This window comes from Scophthalmus maximus, chromosome 12 (assembly GCF_022379125.1).
Source record: "Scophthalmus maximus strain ysfricsl-2021 chromosome 12, ASM2237912v1, whole genome shotgun sequence".
Lineage (NCBI taxonomy): Eukaryota > Metazoa > Chordata > Actinopteri > Pleuronectiformes > Scophthalmidae > Scophthalmus > Scophthalmus maximus.
In genome coordinates, this window is record NC_061526.1 from 14232674 (window position 1) to 14253019 (window position 20346).

General features: G+C 44.1%; 1 protein-coding gene across 5 annotated transcripts in view; it reads right to left on the reverse strand.

Annotated features, from left to right (window-relative positions):
• LOC118288542 (vegetative cell wall protein gp1-like) overlaps positions 1-20346 on the reverse strand; it is a 31601-nt gene that overhangs the window by 9131 nt on the left and 2124 nt on the right. The window contains exons 1-3 of one of the 5 annotated variants that reach the window (XR_007031762.1): positions 15475-16416; positions 15290-15351; positions 6632-6715 (exon numbers count right to left, since the gene is read on the reverse strand). Coding sequence is in view for 1 of the 5 variants with exons in the window: in XM_035614770.2 (XP_035470663.2) it covers positions 6632-6715; positions 15290-15351; positions 19708-19893 (332 nt within the window). In the remaining 4 variants the exon portion in view is untranslated. Of the gene's footprint in view, positions 1-261; positions 606-6631; positions 6716-15289; positions 15352-15474; positions 16417-19707; positions 19894-20346 lie in introns of those variants that run through there. The other 4 variants (XM_035614770.2, XR_007031761.1, XR_004785884.2 and 1 more) reach the window with 4 other exon arrangements.

Here is a 20346-nt window from a genome sequence, read left to right on the forward strand (position 1 = left end):
CAAGAAAATACACGAGAAAGCATCTGGTTCAATCGAGACACAAGCACAGGTACAATGAAAACGAGCAGCTGCTGAAAAAGAAACGTCTCTCTTCGTCCACGGCTTCAAGGAGGATTCGGGGGGGGGGGGCACGGCGAGCAATGGAGAAACACGTGTTCAAAAAGCCTCTGCATCACGGTGGGGCAGGAGCCAAAAAAACGCGGATTCTGCCCAGTCCAATTTAACTCTCCTGACAACCACCAGGAAGAGGCCAAAACTGACCAAATGCAGGCGAAGTGACACAAGCAGGGGGTCCCGGAGAAGCTTCTTTTTTTGGGGGCAAATGGCGCCGAGACGTCGAAGCAGAAGTGAAGCGGAGCCACTTGTTGCGTGATATTGAGGATCAGATCTTGCAGACAGAAGTGAGAGCCGGCAGAGGGTTAAAATTCTGGGACTGGGAGTAGTAAAAAATCCCTCCCTCTTTTGGCACGGACGAGCTAAAGGGGAGGGCCCGCCTGTAGAAATAGCAGCAGAGCGTTTTTCCCTTCTCTCTCTCTCTTTTTTTTTCTTCTTTTTTCTTCTCAGAGCTGCAGCGTCCTAGTCTACCCTCTCGCATGTGGCCGGGACCCAGGGAGAGAGGGGAAGGAGAGCGATGGATAGAAAAAGAGGCAAGGGCAGGGAGGGGAGGGGGCGAGAGAGGGGGAGGGAAGAAGACCTGTGAGTGGAGGAGAAAGGGCTCAGCTGATGATGAAATACGGGACGTGTGGGAGTGCGTGCGCCACTGCGCGGTTTCATCACCGGGCCTGGGCGCGACGTGCGCGCGCACGAGGCGGGGTGGGCTGCACGGCAGGGGAGGGGGAGTCGAGTGTCCGTGTGTCTTCACAGCAAAGACACACGGACACTCGCGAATGATTAAAAGGATTCTGGGAAAACTTGCAACACCCTAACTTTGAGATTCGGGTGAAACATTAACGTTTGGCTCTTTTTATTCCCGAGCCGTTGCTGCTGTGAGCTGGATATCAGACATTTGTCATTCACCTACATGTTCCTTTATCACAAAACTTTCCGGGGGGTGGGGGGATGAAGACAAGCTGCAGCTGGCACCTTTTTTAAGGCCCGAAAAAGAGAGCGTGGCAACGAAAGGCGATGAATATTGTCTTGATTACTGTTTCTCTCTTGATTGACCACAGACACATTAATGTGCTGCAAAGGTGGCGACACCGGCTGATTTGGCACACGGTCGGAGCCAGATAAGCACCTGGGTGCCACTCGCCCCCGCCACGATTGCGACAGTGAAGCGCGCTGTAATATTTACCGCAGTGTGACCGCCATGTGCCGTTACTGGGCCACCCTCGCCTCGCCGCAAACTGCAGCGGCCCACTGCTCGCAAAACAAGGAGGAGAAGAGGAACGTCTGGGCAGGGTACCGGACGGTAAAATGGACCCCGCTGATGACTCTGCTCGCGTCCCGCGCCCTCCTTCCCCCCCTTTCGCCTCCCCCCTTCAGTGTCCAGCCTGTTCCGTCTCCCACCCTTTCTTGTCCTTTCAGCAGCACCGTTATAGCCCACAGTAATAAACAGCGCCGCTCTGAGCAGCCAGTGTTAATTTGAGCCTGCACAAGGAGGATCTTTTTTTATGTTTTTGTGCCAGATACCACCCCTGCTGTCTCTTTTTCTCGCTCTCTCTCTCTCTCTCTCTCTCCCTCCCAGCCTCATGCACACCTACCAACCTCTGCATCAGCACGCTGAAGGTTATTCTCACCCGTCCGGTGTACGCCCAACTTGACCCCCCCCCCCCAAAAAAAAATCTCTCTGTGGCTACAATGCTGTAATACCCCCTGGGTTGTTTGCAAAAGATTCCCGCATGGCAACAAAAAACAAAAACAAAAATTTCCCCTCATTTGGACACCCTTCCGCCTCCCCTCAAGTCTTTCTCCTTCCCAAAAGAAACCCAGAACTCTGCGCATGCAGGCTAAAATGTTTCCCCTCCTCTCTCCCCGAAGTAGCGGCCGCACAAAAGAGAGAGGGGGGGGCTGTCCAAAAACACAACGGATCTCACATCATGGAGCACGGCTCGGCGAGCTGCGCTTGATTTTCAATGGGGTCTTTATTGCTCACGCAGGTCTGAAGGGGAAATCTGCAGGAAAACCGCCCTAATCTTCACTTAGTCTTTTTATCATGTGTTGTTGTTTTTTTGTTTTCACTGTGGACGAGCAGACAAAGCGAGTAGGAGCTGGAAAAGCAAACTAATATGGCCGCTTGGTTACTTAGTCTCTCCTACCTCCTTACTCACAGTCTTGGATGCTGAACGAAAAAGGCGTTACGGTGCTTGTGTGTGTGTGTGTGTTTTTCTACTTTCTAGCGAGAGAGAGGGAGAGAGCGAGTGCACTTGTCTTGCTTAACTCTCCTCAGCTTTCCACAGTCTACAAATGAAACTCAGGCTTCCTGTGCTCTGTGTACTGCCGCTGCACCATCCGCATATCAAAAAAACCACACAACACACGAACTGGGAAAAACTTGCGGCTGTGAATAATGTGAAGCAGAAATCAGGTGACTACTACGCGGGGTTCAGCCCCGAGGCAACCCGTGAGTTCGGTTCACATAGCTGAGACATAAATTCACTTGTGTCCCTTGATAACAAAATAAAAACACAAAAAAAACGGATCGGGCGCGCCGCGCAGTTATCAGCTCGAACCCTGTGACGTCACATGGCGCCACGTCTTTGAACCAATGGCGATCGCTACATGCATGCAACGGTGTGCTGAGCATAAAACCAACAATGCTGTAAACAAATGCATGTTTCACTTGCAGTTCGGAGAGTCCCTCGGCCCCCTCCGCATCAATCCGAGACACCGTTTGTGCTCGTCAGTTGTTTACCATCCAACATGTGGCAGGAATTCAAAAAACTTGGCAGAGCTTGCCGCACCGTACGTCGCGGAGAGTTCACTTGAGGATACGTGCTCTGGTTTTGGCTGAGCTGCCAACTCCTGACACTGTAGCCCTCTGCGCGGCCTCACCCCTGCCGGAGCGGCCTGCGCAATGCTGCCATTGATGAAACTCCAACATTAACAACCTCATTTATGACACCTCCACCGCAGCGTTTTCATCAAGCTCCTTCCTCCTCCTGCTTTAAACCGATCCGGGGCCGGGGTCTTTCGAAAAAATGATTTGTTTTCGTGTCAAGTCATATTTTAAAAGCTCGGCATATTTCATCTTACGCGCAAGTAAAGAGGAGAAGCTTGCAGCAGAGCAATTAGGGGTCGACCACACATATATCAAAAATCTCAAATATGGAAATTGGGAGGGGAATTAAATACAAAATACTATCAAATAAGCCCATTACAGTAAATGTGTCAATGATGCACAGCTCATGTTGCCTTGTGATAACATGGCAGTGAATGTGTCAGAGTGGAAATGAGTTACAGGTCACTCATGAACCAAAACAATGGAGCTGTTGACTCAGTGGCCTTATCAGACCCTCGGCACCTTCACATCCTTCTGAATCATCACGCGAAACAAACACCAATCTATATGTGCACGTGCACGCGCGCACACACACACAGTTCTCAGAGCTGTGCAGCTCCGGAAAACACAAGAAAACACAAACATAGCACTGGAGAATAACGCAAGTCACAAAGTTGTTGTTATTACACAGAGGTAAAATAAAATATATACATAGTATAAAAATTGTTTAAAAAAACACGTAAATTGTGATTAAATGACAAATACATTTTTTTAATAGGAATCAGGGAAGATAAGCAAACGAACAGCATCTTTTTGAAGAAAAATCCATCACAAGCCTTAATTTATAATCAATTTCTGCACGAAATAAAAATGCAGATTCTAAATGCATTGCTTGTAGCTTTTAGTTAGCAGAGAATTACATGAAGTTAAATAAGTGCAAGCGCCTGAGAATGCCCGTACGGCGACGGGTGATCCCTCTCTATAGCTAGCTCTGTGAACATATGACATTTTAAAAGCCATAGTTCAAGTCTTATTCAAAAGCTCCATGACATGAATTCCTGAATAGGAAAAACTCACACACGTAATCTCTTTTGTGTTCAAAGTGATAAATTTAAAGATGCCTGTATAGTCACACTCCGGCGAACGCTCGCTCACACACACACACTTCCTCCTCTCTTTTGGTGACCAAAGCGGCGGGCCGGCTCTGTCGACAAGGTGGTCTGCGGAGGGGCCCCTCGGCAGCACGCGCCTCAACAACTTCTCCATTACAGCCGTGACCCCGGAGGTCAGTCTCTGAAGGGTTCTGAACAAAGGCCACGACCCCGGGGTCAGAAGTGTAATGCCGGTGGCAGGCTGGGGAGCCGCGGCAAAGGGCGCGTGCTGTTTGCTTTGAAAGGTAAGGATCACTAACACAGGGGCCTAATAAGGATTAAGGGGCCATCCCCTTTGGGATGTCACTCTGGGGCCCCATACATCAGTCTCTATTAACCTCCGTGACCCCCGGCGGCCATTATGGGGCCACAGGTCACAGTCGCTCGCGCCGCAGAGCAGTAAAAACTAACATTACATGCCGTCTCTCACGCGGGTGGTGCTGATTATGTGGACAAATTGTTTTGAGAGGTTAACGCCTTGTCAAATAGGTCTGCACATTGAGGAGGTTTGTTCAGGCAGCTTTCAACTTGTTGCAGTCGTTGGCAGATTTCAGTATTTAAGGAAGGTACTTCGATGTAAAAAGCAGTCATGACCCATGGGGTTAGCTGTCTCAGTGAAAAAACAAAAGCCTGACAGGTCGTGGAAAACTAAATGTAAGAACAATAATTAAATGCACATTTGAAAAATCATGTGAAAGTCATCATGAGGGTCTTCATTTATTTTTTTCACTTTGATAAAATGCCACCAAGAGTTTCGTTAAAACTTTGTTAAAGGCAGGTGAGCAGGAACTGCGAGACAGAATCACAAAATGGAGGACAGGAGACAACATGGCGGTCTAAAGGTCTGTCACTCACACACACACCAGCAATGATTTGCAAAATTGCGACGAGAACGTTGTACATTTTATAACATATCCCTTCAAGTAAAACAATGTTATTTTTTTAACAAATGCCAAATCATATTTTGTACAAAGGCTTAACAGTAGGAGATACCAATATGAATTCCTTTAGTCACTTTGGAGCCAAACACAGACAGAGTTTAACCCTGTGCAGTGAGTCAGGGACGAGAAACTAACAAGATGTTTTTTAACCTGTTTGATTTGTTTCACATTGTATTTATGGATTTCTCCTTTTAGAAAAAAAAAGTTGGTAGGGATTAAAAAAAAATGATTTCAGTTGTTTTAAAGTTTATAACAAATATGAAATACAATTATTTCAAGCCAGAATGAAAAAAAGAGACTAAAGTATTAAAGCATTTGTTTCTCTCTATATTACTGAATATAAAACACTCTCTCACACACACACACACACACACACATAAAAACATTTCAGCTTTAACACTACATAGTCAGTTTTAGTGTGTGTGTATGTGTGTGTATATTTTTTTATATTTATCTAGTAACATTATTATGAACAAAAATTTTAAATATATGCCACTCTGTGATTAATTGGTAATGTAATGTGAGCCACTGTAAACAGGAAAATTCCATTAATTTAGCAAATTTGCATTGCTTTTGCTATAATTATACATTATTAAAAACTCCAAATAGATTTATGGATTAGTTTTAAAAATGTACTTGGTTGAAATTGACTTGTTTAACAGAAAAGTTTGGTAAACTCAATTCTACATTTTAATGTAACCAAATAAGATAAAACAATAAAACAAAATACTATTTTGGCCTTTTTTTCCCTCAAACAAAAAAAGAAAACACCCAACACCTCAACAAACTTTGATTATGAATACAGACTCTGTATATTTTAAGAACAAATTGATGATAACTATGTTTTTGCTGCATTCTGCCTGGCAGAATTTCAAAGTCACTTTCATTATGATTGGTTTTCATGAACTGAACACTGGAAAGTATTATGGTAGAGTTGAAAACACTGTGCAGTCCTTTTCCCTCAAACTTATATCAGCAGTAATTGATATTTTCAAAAATACAATATTATAATTATCATTTAAAAATTAAGATATGGCTATTTTTAAACTCCTGAGGCTTCAGTTTCAGTTGGAAACCTTTAAAAGTACTTAGAGATTTCTTTCTCAACTTGTACAGGTATGCTGTACTGTGAAGATTGTTATCGAGGTTGTCACAACATGGTCTTATTTTAAATCTCTCTAGATTGCTAAAATAAATATAAAATATTGCAACTATCAGCAGAAAGGTGACCATCCATCCAATCATTTTAGACCTTTCAGATTGTATGTGTGTGTGTGTGAGACTGAAAAATCCACTTTTCATATCCAATAATTGCAAAATGCTTTGATCTTGTTTTTTTTCACTAATTCATATAGAAAGAACAACATGTATCAAATTTCTTTACCCTACAAAAATGCTTTTCAAATCTTATTTTGTAAATATACCCGTGTCAAGCAGCCGACCGACACTAAATAAACAAGGCGGTAGAAGGCTGCAAGGTCAAAATAACATTCTTGGTGTGTGTGTGTGTCTCCCGAGCACAGTTCACACTTATCAAGGGCAGCTAACTGAGCACTTTGATTCAGACGTAGTCCTTTGATAATCATTAAGCCACTCACCTCGAGCCGAGCGTCTCCGTGTAGAGGGAGCCCGTTCGACAGCAGAGGTTGGAAAAGAGGAGAGATGAGGTGGACCTGCGCATGCTAGAGACAAATGTCCCAAACAGATTTTAAAACAGCAGAGAAAGACGATAAATCCAAAACAAGCAGCGACTTTGACAGCTTCACGATTCATCCCCTTTTTTTTTTGTAGCTCGTCTCTCATTAAATTAAGGGCAGTGCTTTGGGAGAATCATTGTCCTACTTTCAGTTAACCATGAGACTCCCCCCTTCTAGGTCATTTTGCAAACTGTCAGGTGTATTGGAAAAGTTTGGTTTTCCAATTTAGCGTTAGAATAGAGTGCCCCTCTTGAGGATGTGAAAATTTGTAATTACAGGGATGTTTATCCAGGGGACAAAGAAACGACACTCCGATCCTTGACAAAATGAGCTTTTTACCCTTCATAAATTCTGATGTGAGGCATGCATTAAAAAAAAATCAATTCATAACTGTATTAATGCAGCAATCCTTACTACCTTGGTGCCTTATTAAAATATTGCATTAAATAGATTTTGATTGTGAGGCATCAAAACATTCTACAAAGCCATAGGAGGCAGGAAAAATGCTCCGAATGGGAATTCAAGTGCTCTCAAGGCTGCAACCTTTCAGCTTGAATGTGTTATTTTTGAGCACAGTTAGTTTGGAATAATACATTTTAAAAAAGAGAATCTACAATCTGACAGGCAGATGCATTTTTTTTTTTATATTTGAAACTTAACCCCCATTCTCTCCCCCCTCCCATCTCACAAACACTCTCCTGGTCCCCCGGCTACTTACTGCTCATATTTCGGGGGTCTGTCCCACATTAATTAAAACATTTTTTTGGGGCTCTTACAAAAGACCAGCTCAACACAGGTCTCTGGCATTCTCAGGGAGTGGTACCACCTCTTAAAGGGTGCGGACCTGCTGTCGGTTCTACTTTAATGCCACGTCACAGAGACACTGCAGCCTGGATGGTCCAGGCGTGACCTAGCTCAGCCCAGATAGGAGCCACTCGCACCCCAGCCCCGAACAGGACCGTACACCCACATTTCATACGGGGAAGGCGGCGATGGCTCTGTGTGTGTGTGTGTGTGTGTCTGTGTAAGGGGGAGGTGAAGAAATTTATTTTAACTGCTAAATCGCTGTCCTTCCTGTGTCTGTGATTTCGCAGCCCCTCTCTCTCTCTTCTCTTTTACTTTCCAAAAATCAGACATTTGTCGGACTGAGTGACAGCACGCTCGTTTCAGTCGCTCGTATCACGTTCGGCTGACTGACGGTTTAGAAACGCACCAAACAAACAAGTTTTTGTTTGATTTCATTTCTAGTTTGCACACACAAGCTACTCTCTCTCTCACACACACACACACACACACACACACACACACACACACACACACACACACACACACACACACACACACACACACACACACACACACACACACACACACACACACACACACACACGTCTCTCGTCTGGTTTACACATGGTGACACGAGGCATACGAGTATGTCTTTGTGAAACCAATATAATCTAATAATCAGAGATTTATCTGTAAATTTATGAATTTAGGAAATAATTTGTATATACTTTTTTTTTTATTGCTGGTTCACCGTGGTTTACTAAGAAGAACACATCCCTGACCAAAAATGCGTGTGTGTGTGTGTCAGTGTGACTTAATGATCTGTTCAAGGACATCCATGTAGCACGCTCAAATTGAAAAATGAAGAGTGATAATAGGTGGGGGCATCTCCGAGGCTTGATGCTTGTGATTTATCTTTAATTGGATTTTACAAAGGGGTCTCCTGGTGGGAGGCGGCGGACTGGTTTCTGAACTGTCTCTACAACTTCGTGCAAAACGTACAGACAAATAGGCAAAGTCTTTTCCGAGCATTTAGAGAAATGCAATTAAACCTGAAACCGTCTTAAATCTGACCGGCATAATTATTGTTTTGTAAAATCAACACAGCAGCGCGGAAAGGTTCGTCTGCATATTTTTACATATATTTCGTGTGACAACACTGAACCTTTTTTTTTTAATGTGTTTTGTTCCCTGCTCTTTTCCTATTCAGAACTGACCTTGATATTTACCCCAAATCATTGTCCAAAAATGAAACCCTGATCTAAATGGTCAAACAATGTATGGCATTCATTTTGCTTTGTCAGAGAATTTAAAAAAAGAAGCCTAAAACTTTTCCTTATACTTTTCTTTTTAAAATATATTTTCTGGGGAGTTTTTTATGGTTTGAAATGCCAAACACATAAATCACTTTAAACCACCGGCTCTTTTTCCTCAGAGTATTAGCGCACTGTGCGGTTTGCTGCAGTGTGCAGTCTAGCAAGAGGGGAAAGGAGACGCTGGCCCTCAGGGGTTAAGATGCTAGCAGTCATGTGCCTGTCGGCTGCAACAAAAGCCTGCCTATGTAGGGTGCATACAGATGGAGCGAGCTCCTTTGTGTGCAGCGTTTCACACGTCGCAGCCTCGGAGCTGCCAGGTCTGGTTCTCTGGGCCTGGCTACAGGCCTGGCTAGCAGCTTGTAGCACCTGACGCTGGGCTCACACTTTGATTTGCCCTGCTCGAGAACCAGGCGCAGCGAGGTTTGAAAGATAATGGGAGCCGAAGTCCAGACAGTGGGTCGCACAGCTCCACACAATCAACTGCAACAAACTACAGTACAACAGAGCCCGGTGCTGTGGCCAGGCGGGACTCAGGCTCCCACTCAGGTCTGCCACAAAATATTTGATTCGTCCGTCCTTTGTTGTCCGTAAGATACGCCTGTAAAATACTGATGTAAATACAAACAGCCTGAGTTTTTAATCATGTGTACAGCTGTGCACGATGTGTACATAGTTCTGCAGCCTACTATACACACTGTGTCTGTCTATTCGGCTATATTTATGCTAGGTGCGCCAAGTCACTAAGGCATGGTCCTTATATTGTACATGTGAGTGTACACAGTGATTAAACTAGCAGATGCCTGAAAACCCCTTCAACAAACGAAGTATAGACCTTCACAAGCTTTTCAGTCTCCTGAGATTGAAAGATGTTTTTTCTCTACATAAATGTCTTGTTTGCCCTCGTATGGCGTTTTTTCTTCTTTTTTCTTTTAATACACTTGCTGTGCGGACGTTCATACAGTTTGCTCCTCCTACCCGTGGTCAGGCACGAACTGCACATCGTGATACATACTGAAAACTAATACTATTCTATTCTTTAGCTTTACATGTTCAAACAAGTCTCTTTCGTCGTTGACAAAAACATAAACTGTGACTCTGCCACTGATACAAAGTGGCACATGATGTGCTGCAAAAGAAAATGCATGCTCCTATGACTATATTCAAAATATGACTTGACCTTGAACGCAGACAATAAGTTTCATTATGCACCACATGTTATTCACAATGTGAATGTCACTGTGGTAAATCGCAATTGTGTGTCACACTGTTTGTTGAAGGCCATTACACTTTGAATAAAACCTCATTGTTATCAAAAGTGATAAAAGAGGCATGTTATGATACTGTCGTGTTCCTCGTGAATAAACAGACATAAACAATAAGCAACAACGCTTTAAATCTCTACAGTATATTCAATTCGCGAGCCACTCGGGTGGATCCTCTTACCGAGAGTGAGCGAGGGGGTGGGGGGTTCCATACGCTACCTGAGGACCCTTCAGCAGCACACCTGGCTGTCGTGAGGAGGCAGCCTTTGACCTTTTTAATGCAGGACAATCTCTGTGAGCACGAGGAGACCACACAGCCATGGCTGCACTTGAAGCCCACATTAAGTGGATGGAAATTCTGCAGAGGACCAGCATTATTCTACTACATCAAGTGCATAGCCCACGTGCTTTCACACAGTTAACTTTTCAAAAAATATCATTATGTATAAGCATATCGTCGACAGAAATACTTGTTAAACTGTGCTTTTTTGGGGTTTCGGTTTTTGTAAAGCCCCGAGCGAGCCCATCTGAGCGACAGAGGCTACACTCAGAAGAAAATAGAAGCATGAAAAGTCAATTCTGCGATCCTTCCAAAAATGACAATGAATCTTTAATGAGATGATACTCTGTTCTCTCTAAATATTCTTCTAAAATAGGCTGACTGGCACAAAAACAACATTTGTTTCAATGTTAGGACCAATGGTTTCGCTAAAAGCGCTTCTGCTCAAATTAGCATGGTGGTATTTTACTTAAAACGTGAAAATATTTGAATGTGACCCAGTGATGCTTCTTATAGCTAATAACGTATTAGAAACAGAATTAGTGTCTGCTTTTAAGATGAACTGAAATGACAAACAGCATGTTAGCCTCCGTTTTAAAGAGACGAAGAATGCAAAAAAAAGTCAAACATGAGAATACAATGCGTCAAGTTCCCAGAGAAGAGGAGTGACAAACTAAAAGTCCTGCAAACTAACAGTTACTTTTTAGCAATTTTTTTTTTAACGGCACAATGGTAATGTAAGCTGCCATCACACTTGTTCTTGAAGCTGGTGAGGTGCAACAAGCTCCCGTGAAACACACACACACACACACACACACACACACACACACACACACACACACACACACACACGGATACTGTACATGCCACATGCATGAGTTATATACAACCAGGACGAGCCAGCTGGGAGCCTGACAACCACAGCGATGGAGGAGACGTGAGGGAGGGAGGGAGGGGGAAAGGTACCCTAGGGTGTTAGTTTTCTGCCAGGGAGTCCCTATTGACCTGTTAAACCTTTGTGACTGGAACAAATGCAAATGGCGCTGACTTGTTCACACAAAATACTAAAGGCCCATTCAAATGAGGCCCAGGGCCACAATACAGCAGTGGCCGAGCACTCTGTGGAGGCAGGGCAGCCTCCAGTCTGAGAGAGCCACAGGGACAGGGATTCTTTAAAGAACATCGCCGAGTTCATTTCGGTCGTCTGGTGGAGAGCAGCCACTCACTCTCATTACTTCTCCTTCCCGAGCACAGACTCACGCACTGACGGATACCAGATAAAGTTACCTCACACCTCTACTGTAATTCTGCCTTAATAAATCATAAACACAGTTACACTGCCCTGAACTTTAACTCATAATGACCTTGTATGTAGTAGTTTGTAACTGAACACCAGTGGACGCGAACTGTTCCTGTTATGAAGCATGGCACCAGTCATGCTTGATATTCAGACACAGCATAAGCCAACTAGGCTTTTGCAAGGGTACCCTGTGTCCCTGTGGCTTGTATCATATCCTACTTTTTCAAAATGTGTCAATGGAGTATAGAACAAATAATGAGATGAGAGCAAGGAGGGAGGGGTAGAGAGTGGCAAAGAAATATATAAATGGAATCATAAATAGAGTGACTACATAACAAACAAATAACAATATGAGAGATTAATTCTCATACAATAAGAGTTATGTACCCATAATAAAGAAGCATCCGTGTGGCTGCTAAAATGTGAGTAAGGTATTTACATGCGACAGAGATGGAAGAAAGCCCGACAGGCCCGGTCGAGGTTTTCCATAATCAGAGAATGAGCAATTCAAACAGACATAGGAGATTTGAATGAGTCAGGCCACAACTTGGTTAACTGGGTTACAAAAACAAAATTCTTTCTGCATGCAAACGTCATCTGTGATGCTAAAAATGAAAGCAGCGGGGGCACTGTGGGAGGCTCTGGGATGAAAATAACCATTAAAATGCCAAACAAAACACCTTTGAATGAAATACGGTATCGTACGTGTAGCACAGAGGCTTGGTTCGTCTATAGCTCATTGGACTGTAAATGTGTCAAAAGAAACTAAACGAATACGATTTGTTTTTAGTATACAGCACAGTAGGTTGTTGGAAGTCATTGAGGGCTTTCTTGTTCCATCCCTTTCTGTCCAAATAAGATGAGTCGAAGCCTGAGGATGGCTCTCAGCAGCACATCTGGACAACACCTGATGTGAGGGATGCTGCCCACTGGACCTTCACTACACCAGCTCTATCAAATGAAGGGTTATTTCCAAAAGTACGGATGTGGTGGGAAGAAAACCAACCATCTTCTCAATCCACTACACTAAAAGTGGAAACTTAAGTCACTACAGTAGATTTGATGAGCAAAGTATTACATTTTATTTTGTTTTTTTATAGGGACTTGATTTGATAGATATAAAAAATATATATATATTACTATGACTCTGAATTGCTTCCTTTGTAATTTGGCTAATTTGATTTAAATAATAACTTTTGTCTGGATTCATCTGATCAGAGAATTTCAACAAAAAGAAGTAAAATAAATTTGAACATTAATTGTTAAAAATCCTTAATTGCAGTATGCATGGAAGTTAGGAAAAGACCACCACGGAGCTCAGAGAATCCGACTGTACTTACACTAGACTATTAACTTATGCCACTGCGGATGTCATTGAAATAGGTAAATGAAAATGTTGCTGAGGCACGGAAATGTGGGATGGCGTTATCTACTTTCCTTTCCTATAAGATGGTCCAGTGTGTCCTATGCTAGAAAGATAAGAAAGGAAGCAATGAAGCACCCTTTCCCACGTCTCTGTGCCACTCTGGGTCACTCCACTCGGTTTTCGACCGCAGGCCCAGATTTAAGTCTAACAGCATTTACAAACAGTTTTTATGGACTGTAAAAGCTCGTTTTGTGGGCACGAGCAACTTGTTACACAGAACAGCCCAAAGAGTGCAACGGTTGTAAACAACAACACCAATAATGTTTCATTTCTGATTTATATATATTTAATTTTTGCTAGTAACTATCAGGTAGAGACTAGAGCCCGACCAAAGTTAAAAATTTCCATTATATATATATCAAATCCTTATTATAAAGAAGTGAGGCTTCATTTTTAACAGTTTAGCCATAAACTTTACTACATATAAAGAAAACACAAATAAAACCAAATATATAGAACCTAAATCAAGAAAGCTTTTTTTTTTTTTTTACATAGAATGTACAGATAAACACATATCTTCTCTGCATTGTTTAATCTGTAGAATCAAAGTTTTAATATTGGAGCATATTGGCAAACATAAATGCTGATATGTCTGTGAAAGGCTCATATCGACCAGGCTCTTGCAGAGACATAAAAAGTTCTTCTGTATTACTGCTTCTATTATCTTTTTCTACACCACTGAGGGTTTACTAAAATATTGCATATATATAATGGGAAATAACACGAAGTAAACTCTTTATGCTACTTTACACTACAAATCATTAGGTGTAGTGCCAAGTATGACACATTCTGCTTAAATCAATCATTTAACTGAATTGAGGCATTTGTCAGAGTGAGTGCCTAAAATCTTTGGATATAATAATCAAATAATAAGTTGATGCTTATTCATCTATCCCACTGGACAGAAAGGAAGAGCCAAAGTGCACTGAGGGTCCCGATGTCAAACGTCCATCCTGAACAAACAGGAAAATGACAGAGGTCTCGGCCGACGCAGCTACAACAACAAAACAAACATTTATAGAACCTTTTCTGTCCCACTCTTATCAGTGGAAAGCATATCCGGCATCTAATCCCTCAAAGCCACAGACCTTTATTTCGTATTCTAGCGAAGCTCCTAATGTTTCCAAACATTCTTATGTCATGCTGAATTATGGGGAAACGGTACAAACTGACGTGAGAGAATTCTTCACATTCGAAACAGCACGGTTCAGTCAACACGTGAACAAAATGCCGTGGCTTCAGGCTGCAGACCTACTGTTTGGTAGGTGACTGTCGCGCGAGGAGGAGGGTTTTGTTTTTTTTCATGGATACACTTATGATTAAGCGGAACATCAGGTTTCGAGCCGCAACTGTGAACTCGGCGAACTTTTCTGAGCCTGACAATGACCTCGCGCTGCAGGAATTACACTGCAGCTGAGAACTCCACCCACCTGCTAAAAACAAACACGATAAAAATACCTGCAGCCAGGATTTCACCCTGGCCAGGGACAGGTACAGGTACTGTACTGTCAGAGAGGCCATGTTGTTGGGATCAACTTCATAAATAAAGAAACAAGTTTATCTATTCCCAGAGAGTCAAATCCCCCAAAATCTTCGACACAGTTTCGCTGCTCGAAAGCTCAAGTCAGGCCTCTTTCTCCTTCACGGGGAGAGTCAGAGTGCTGATGGTGTTGCTGGACAAACTGTGGCTCATCACGCGAGTCTGATTCAGCTAATTGTGGTCTATTAAAGATTCCCTCAACTGGATTGAAACATTAAACAGAGACTGACAGTTTGAGCATTAATCATCGGAATTTCTGTCTGGATAGCACTTCGCAGTTTCACAGGAGATGACGAACGATGCCCAGAAGCATCCTGCTTGAACTCAGGAGATATAATTATGAGAAATGCTTTAAGAGATTTCATTTTCTAGTACCTGGTAAATTCCGTATAGATTCAAAATAAAATGTTCATGCAAAATGAATGCAAATTAACGTATTATATGTAACATAGGATTTGTATTGCATAGATAATCAGCATTTTGCAACATTTTGGAGGCATAAAGAAATATAATAAAGCATCTTGGACCTGCATGTCCTCCAAGAGTCTGGCCAAAATGACAAAATTGTAAGGGACATAATCTCTTTGTTTTTGTCCATTTGTCTCAGAGGACATTTATGTGCATTACAGTCATCATGTACTGTACTCACCTGCTTTGCAGCATCTGAGAACTTGCGGTTCCGCGTCCACTTTTTTTTTGTCCTCTGTGGACCTGCACCCAAAAACACACAAAAAAAACAAATCAAAGACGGCGGAAAGTCATAGCTCCTCGTTCGTTTTGACCGGCACTGTGATAAATGATCGAAAAGCTGCAATTGATTATGACGTGTGGTACTTGGTTCTGTTGCCGGTTGTTCTCCCGCAGTGTGCCAGTACAAGCTGAGCGCAGGACATTCTTCGTGAGAACATTTCTGCATGTTGCATGTCAGCGCTGATGGGCACAGGACTCTTGGTATTCTGTAGCGCCCCGATGCCCAAAGCTGAGAAAAAGTAGGATCGGTTCATCCTTAAAAAAAAAAGGAGCAGACGTTTACCGTCCATAGGTTGTGTCCATTTCAGAAAGTATAATAATAAAACAAGTCACCGATTCACTTTCTGCCCTTTTACGAAGGTCAGAGCATAAAGCTTTAAATGGACACGTTGTCCTGAGTAATCCGGCCCTTCTGCTGTACGCACACAACAAATAGAGGAAAGGGGTAAAGGCTGCTGCATTACTCTGCGATCAGTGCAGTTCGGTATCTCCACTGTTCAAAAGCCGAGATAGCTATGAATGCTTCTATCACACTGCAGTGGCAGTGATACAGTATGTCCCACTTCATTACCTTTCAATCTTGCAGACGTGCAGGTCAAAAACAGTTTAAGCAAAACAGATGAAAGAGGCTGAGTAGGTGGTTTCAGTTCAGAGCATGCTTTTTGATTTAATTCCCCCCCAAAATAAAAAAAAATGTACAATCGAACCTCGAAGATGAGATTATCTTCGATTAGGGTTTAGGTCATGCAGTTTTTTCGAACATTTGCCTTGGCCCGAATTTGATTCTTGGAACAAATGTCATCCAACATGAAATGTGACTGGGAGCAAATGTAATCTTGGTGACCTTCAAGCCAAAAGTGTTGTTCTGCCAGTAAGATGATATTTAATGTTATTATCTTAGCCGCTTATCTCTCACGCTGAAGGTTTTATCAGCTATTTCTAGCTTTTGCTCTTTCCATGCCCACATTTAAGGAACACAAAGGGATTCGGAATACTTAAGCCAGTTTGTGTAGGTGTTTTATGCCCCCCCCTCTCCTAAGTACATAACACGGGCAGCTTTTTTCTCCTGTGCGTATGTTAAAACTAAACTGGAAGAACCTGCACTGCTCCCCACAGAGCTTTGCTTCATTTGCTTTTTCGTCTCTCCTTTCCTCTGTCCCCCCCCCCCCCCCCTCGAACGTTCTCACAGGACTCGTGAACTCTCCATAAACTAGCCGATTCCCGCCAGAACCCTGTGCTGTCTATCCCGACATCAGTAGGACTACAAGTGAAACAAAATGGTGTGGAAAAAAAGACGAGATAGGCAATAAGGTATATGGAGGGAGGGAGGGAGGGAAAGACAAAAAGAGAGAGAAGCAGGCCAGATTGCAGAGGGTTGAATCAATGCAGCGGCCTGGTCTCTTATTTTCCCTCCCCTCTCTTTTTTCTTTTTTTCATTTTTTTCTCTCGCTCTCAAATGATTCACAGTGGAAAGAAAAGGCCTTTTCCCTGTCCTCAGTTGAACTCCACATCAGCTTCCTGTTAGAAAGGCAAGGAGGAAACACCCAGAGCAACATGCGCGCGCACACACACGGACATGCACACACACACGCACACACGGACACACACACACACACAGGAAGGCCTTCACCAGTGGATTCTTCGCTGCCAGAGAAATTAGGTCAAGCACTTAAATGCCCTGCACTGAGATGCGCAGAGATTTAAAATGTGAAGTGTTTGGTGGGGACAGCAAAGGCATACCAGAGCAACAAACATATACACGTAAACACACTCACAACTGCCCTCGCTGCAATTGAAAATACACACTAGCTACACACTGTATTATCAACTCATGGCTTGCCACATTAATAATACCAAGAAGAGAAAAAAAGAAGAAGAAAGAATCAGGGACAGACGCCCACTGCTCCTACTGTTAATTCACCATCTGTGCAGATCAGAACATAACAAAGTGTCTCAGGCAAACACGAAAAAAATAAAAATAATCGACGTGCATCTAAAAGAGGCCAAGAGAAACACCTCTGAAGTCTCTTCACGGGACAAAACTACGTGTCCACATTCTCAAAACGCCAGATGACCTGATTAGGGAGTGACAGGAGTCTCAGTGCGCCTCTACAACACAGTTTAGGACGGGACTGGGCAGCGCAACACACTACGCTGCAGTATCAGCCGTGCACGCCAACCCTCCCCTCCCCGCACTCTGACCTGAAATGCCCTTAAAGAAACAACACACCATCATCACCATCGCATCCAATCAACTATTCATAGAAAGGCTGGATTGCTCTTGGTCTGATCTCGCCGTTTAGGGTTTCAATCAATTGCGTGAGATATGAGAGAGCGGGAGAGAGCGGGAGTGAGTGTGTGTGTGTGTGTGTGTGGGGGGGTTTGAACTACAGGGTAAATCACACAACAATCTCGCCAGTTCTCACTCTACAACCACGTGCTCTCTCTCCAGTCCCACTAACTCACAGTGGAGAAAAGAACCCAGGTCCATTGTCTCTGTTCCACTTTTCTCAAAAAGTACAATGGCATGTTTTCCTGTTTGTGACGGTGACTGTGCTTTATGAACATGCGATAGCACATCACAGGTTTGCGACTGAGGGCGGTGGCCAGAAGGTCACCGTGACCCTGTTCGTAATTCCGGCTTTTGACAGTTGTTTGTCTCTCCGGAGAAGAGTGTGAGAAAAAAAGAGACAACGTGGTAACTGCACAACACCATGTTTCTGTCAGCCAACACAGATCTCTTTTTTTGGGATACACTGCTGAGTTGCAATTTCCACTGACACTCCGGTACGAACAGAATCTTGCCCGGCCGGCCAACCTGCAGATGAGAGCGCGCGCACACACACACACACACACACACACACACACACGCGCGCACACACACACCGAAATACATGCAGGATGCCAGATGATCTCAAAGGATTAACAACGCCTAAAGATAAACTGATAAGTGTGTGTGTTTGTGTGCGCCACTTGAAAACTTGTGACTGAGCACAGGGTTACGATGTGCTGTGGGTAGACGTTAGCTTAGCCACGAACATTAGTTGTGGTATGATCTTAGACAACTAAACAAAAAAAAAGAAAAAAGAGAGACCTCCATCTAGCACATAATCAAGAGACTATTATTTTTTTTTACATAATGTGATGTAAAGCAAAACTGTTTCTGGGATTTTCAGTGCACATGTGCATTTTGCTTTAGTTGATGGGCCAAATGTATTATTTTCCAGGGAAATGTGCAATTTGATCAATTCATAGTCTATAGCATGACAATATAATATTTTGACTATACAATGAACTCGATGTGAACACATAGCACACTATTTATATTGTTCTCTAATGTGAAAATCTACATGACCAACCTTATGAACGTGCAGCTCCTGTTATTACACACATACACACACACACACACACACACATATACAGTATAATGCCAAATAAATATTACTACACACATCCTCATTTTAATTTTAATTCCTTAAAGGAAGGTAAATATATTTTTGAAATCATATTCAAGTTCACAGCACACCTGAAAAGCAGCCAGCAAACACCCTCGCAGGTATTTTTAACCATTAAAAAAAAAAAAAATTACACAGCAACTTCTGAGTCAGCTCCTCTCAGATTTCAATGAATTAATTTCATCAACAACAAAAAAAAAAAAGAAGAAAAAAAAATTCTCTGAGGGGAAAACCACAGTGACACACCGGGGGAGAACCGGACCAGCTCCACCATATGTCTTCACGTCTTACATGCACCGATCATCGCGCGGCGAACGGGGTGAACGCAGCGCTCCTAATTGAACGCACGTTTTTTTTTTTTAATTTTTTTGTTTTTTCTTACAAATCTTACAAATGGCTCACGTGGACGGCGGTGATGTGTGTTGTTGTTGTTGTTGTTGTTGTTGTCGACGCCATGCGCCTCATCTGTGCTCGCATCGGGGGACAAAGGGGGAAAAGATTAGCGCCTCAGCCAGTGCGGAGGGACGAGCTGCGTTGCTCCGCGTTCGCAGCGCCGGCGACCATTTCGTTTCCCACGCAAACACACTGGAATCACGCGGCGGGGGGACTCCTTCTCAAATGTACGGACGATTAATGTCTAATCTTAAATCTGTAAGCGCCCAGGACCCCCCCCTTCCTCAAGGACTGTGGATGCTTCAGTCACAACAGCGTCGACACCCGCTGACCCAGTCTCGGGGAGTGAAGACACAACGACGCGCCCTCGTCTGTCATTTCCTGCGCACTTTGCGCAAGTGTCCGACGCCTCTGATCCAAAACTAAGACAGGACAAAGAGTAACAGTGATACATAGAATGTCAACGCACCGGCTGGGTGTCAAGTTCAAAGTCGCGTGGGCTCTTCCTCCGGGTGGGTTGGGGGGGGGGGCGCTGGGGGGTGGTGGTGGCGGGGGGTGGGGGGATATGGGCCGCGGCTTGTCCAACAACTCCAAAACCTCCGTGGGCTTTACATTTCCCGGACGGTGGTGGCTCGTCCTCTCCTCGGCGATAGGTCTGGTCCCGGCGAGAGCGGAGAGACGCGGGGTGGAGGGGGGGGGGGGGGGGGGGGGGGGGGGGGGGGGGGGGGGGGGGGGGGGGGGGGGGGGGGGGGGGGGGGGGGGGGGGGGGGGGGGGGGTAGCACAAAGCGACGATGTTTACAGACTGACGCGCAGACAAACAACAAAAAAAACATAGTCGTGTTGAATAATGTCGGGTGACAATTTCCGAGAGCGGCTACATCGGGACAAATAAAGGAGTCGTCCCCCCCCCCCCCCCGCCCGTCGCCCGCCCCCTCTCTCTCTCTCTCTCTCTCTCTCTCTCTCTCCCAGCTCGGTTCAATGGGGACACGGGCGGCGGCGGCAGACTGCGCTGCTCGTCCTGCGCGTCCTGCGCCGCCGACCAACCCAGATGCGTCGAGTTCAGCCGAGGTGAAAAGCGCCGTTACACAACCGGCCGGGCCCGGGGCG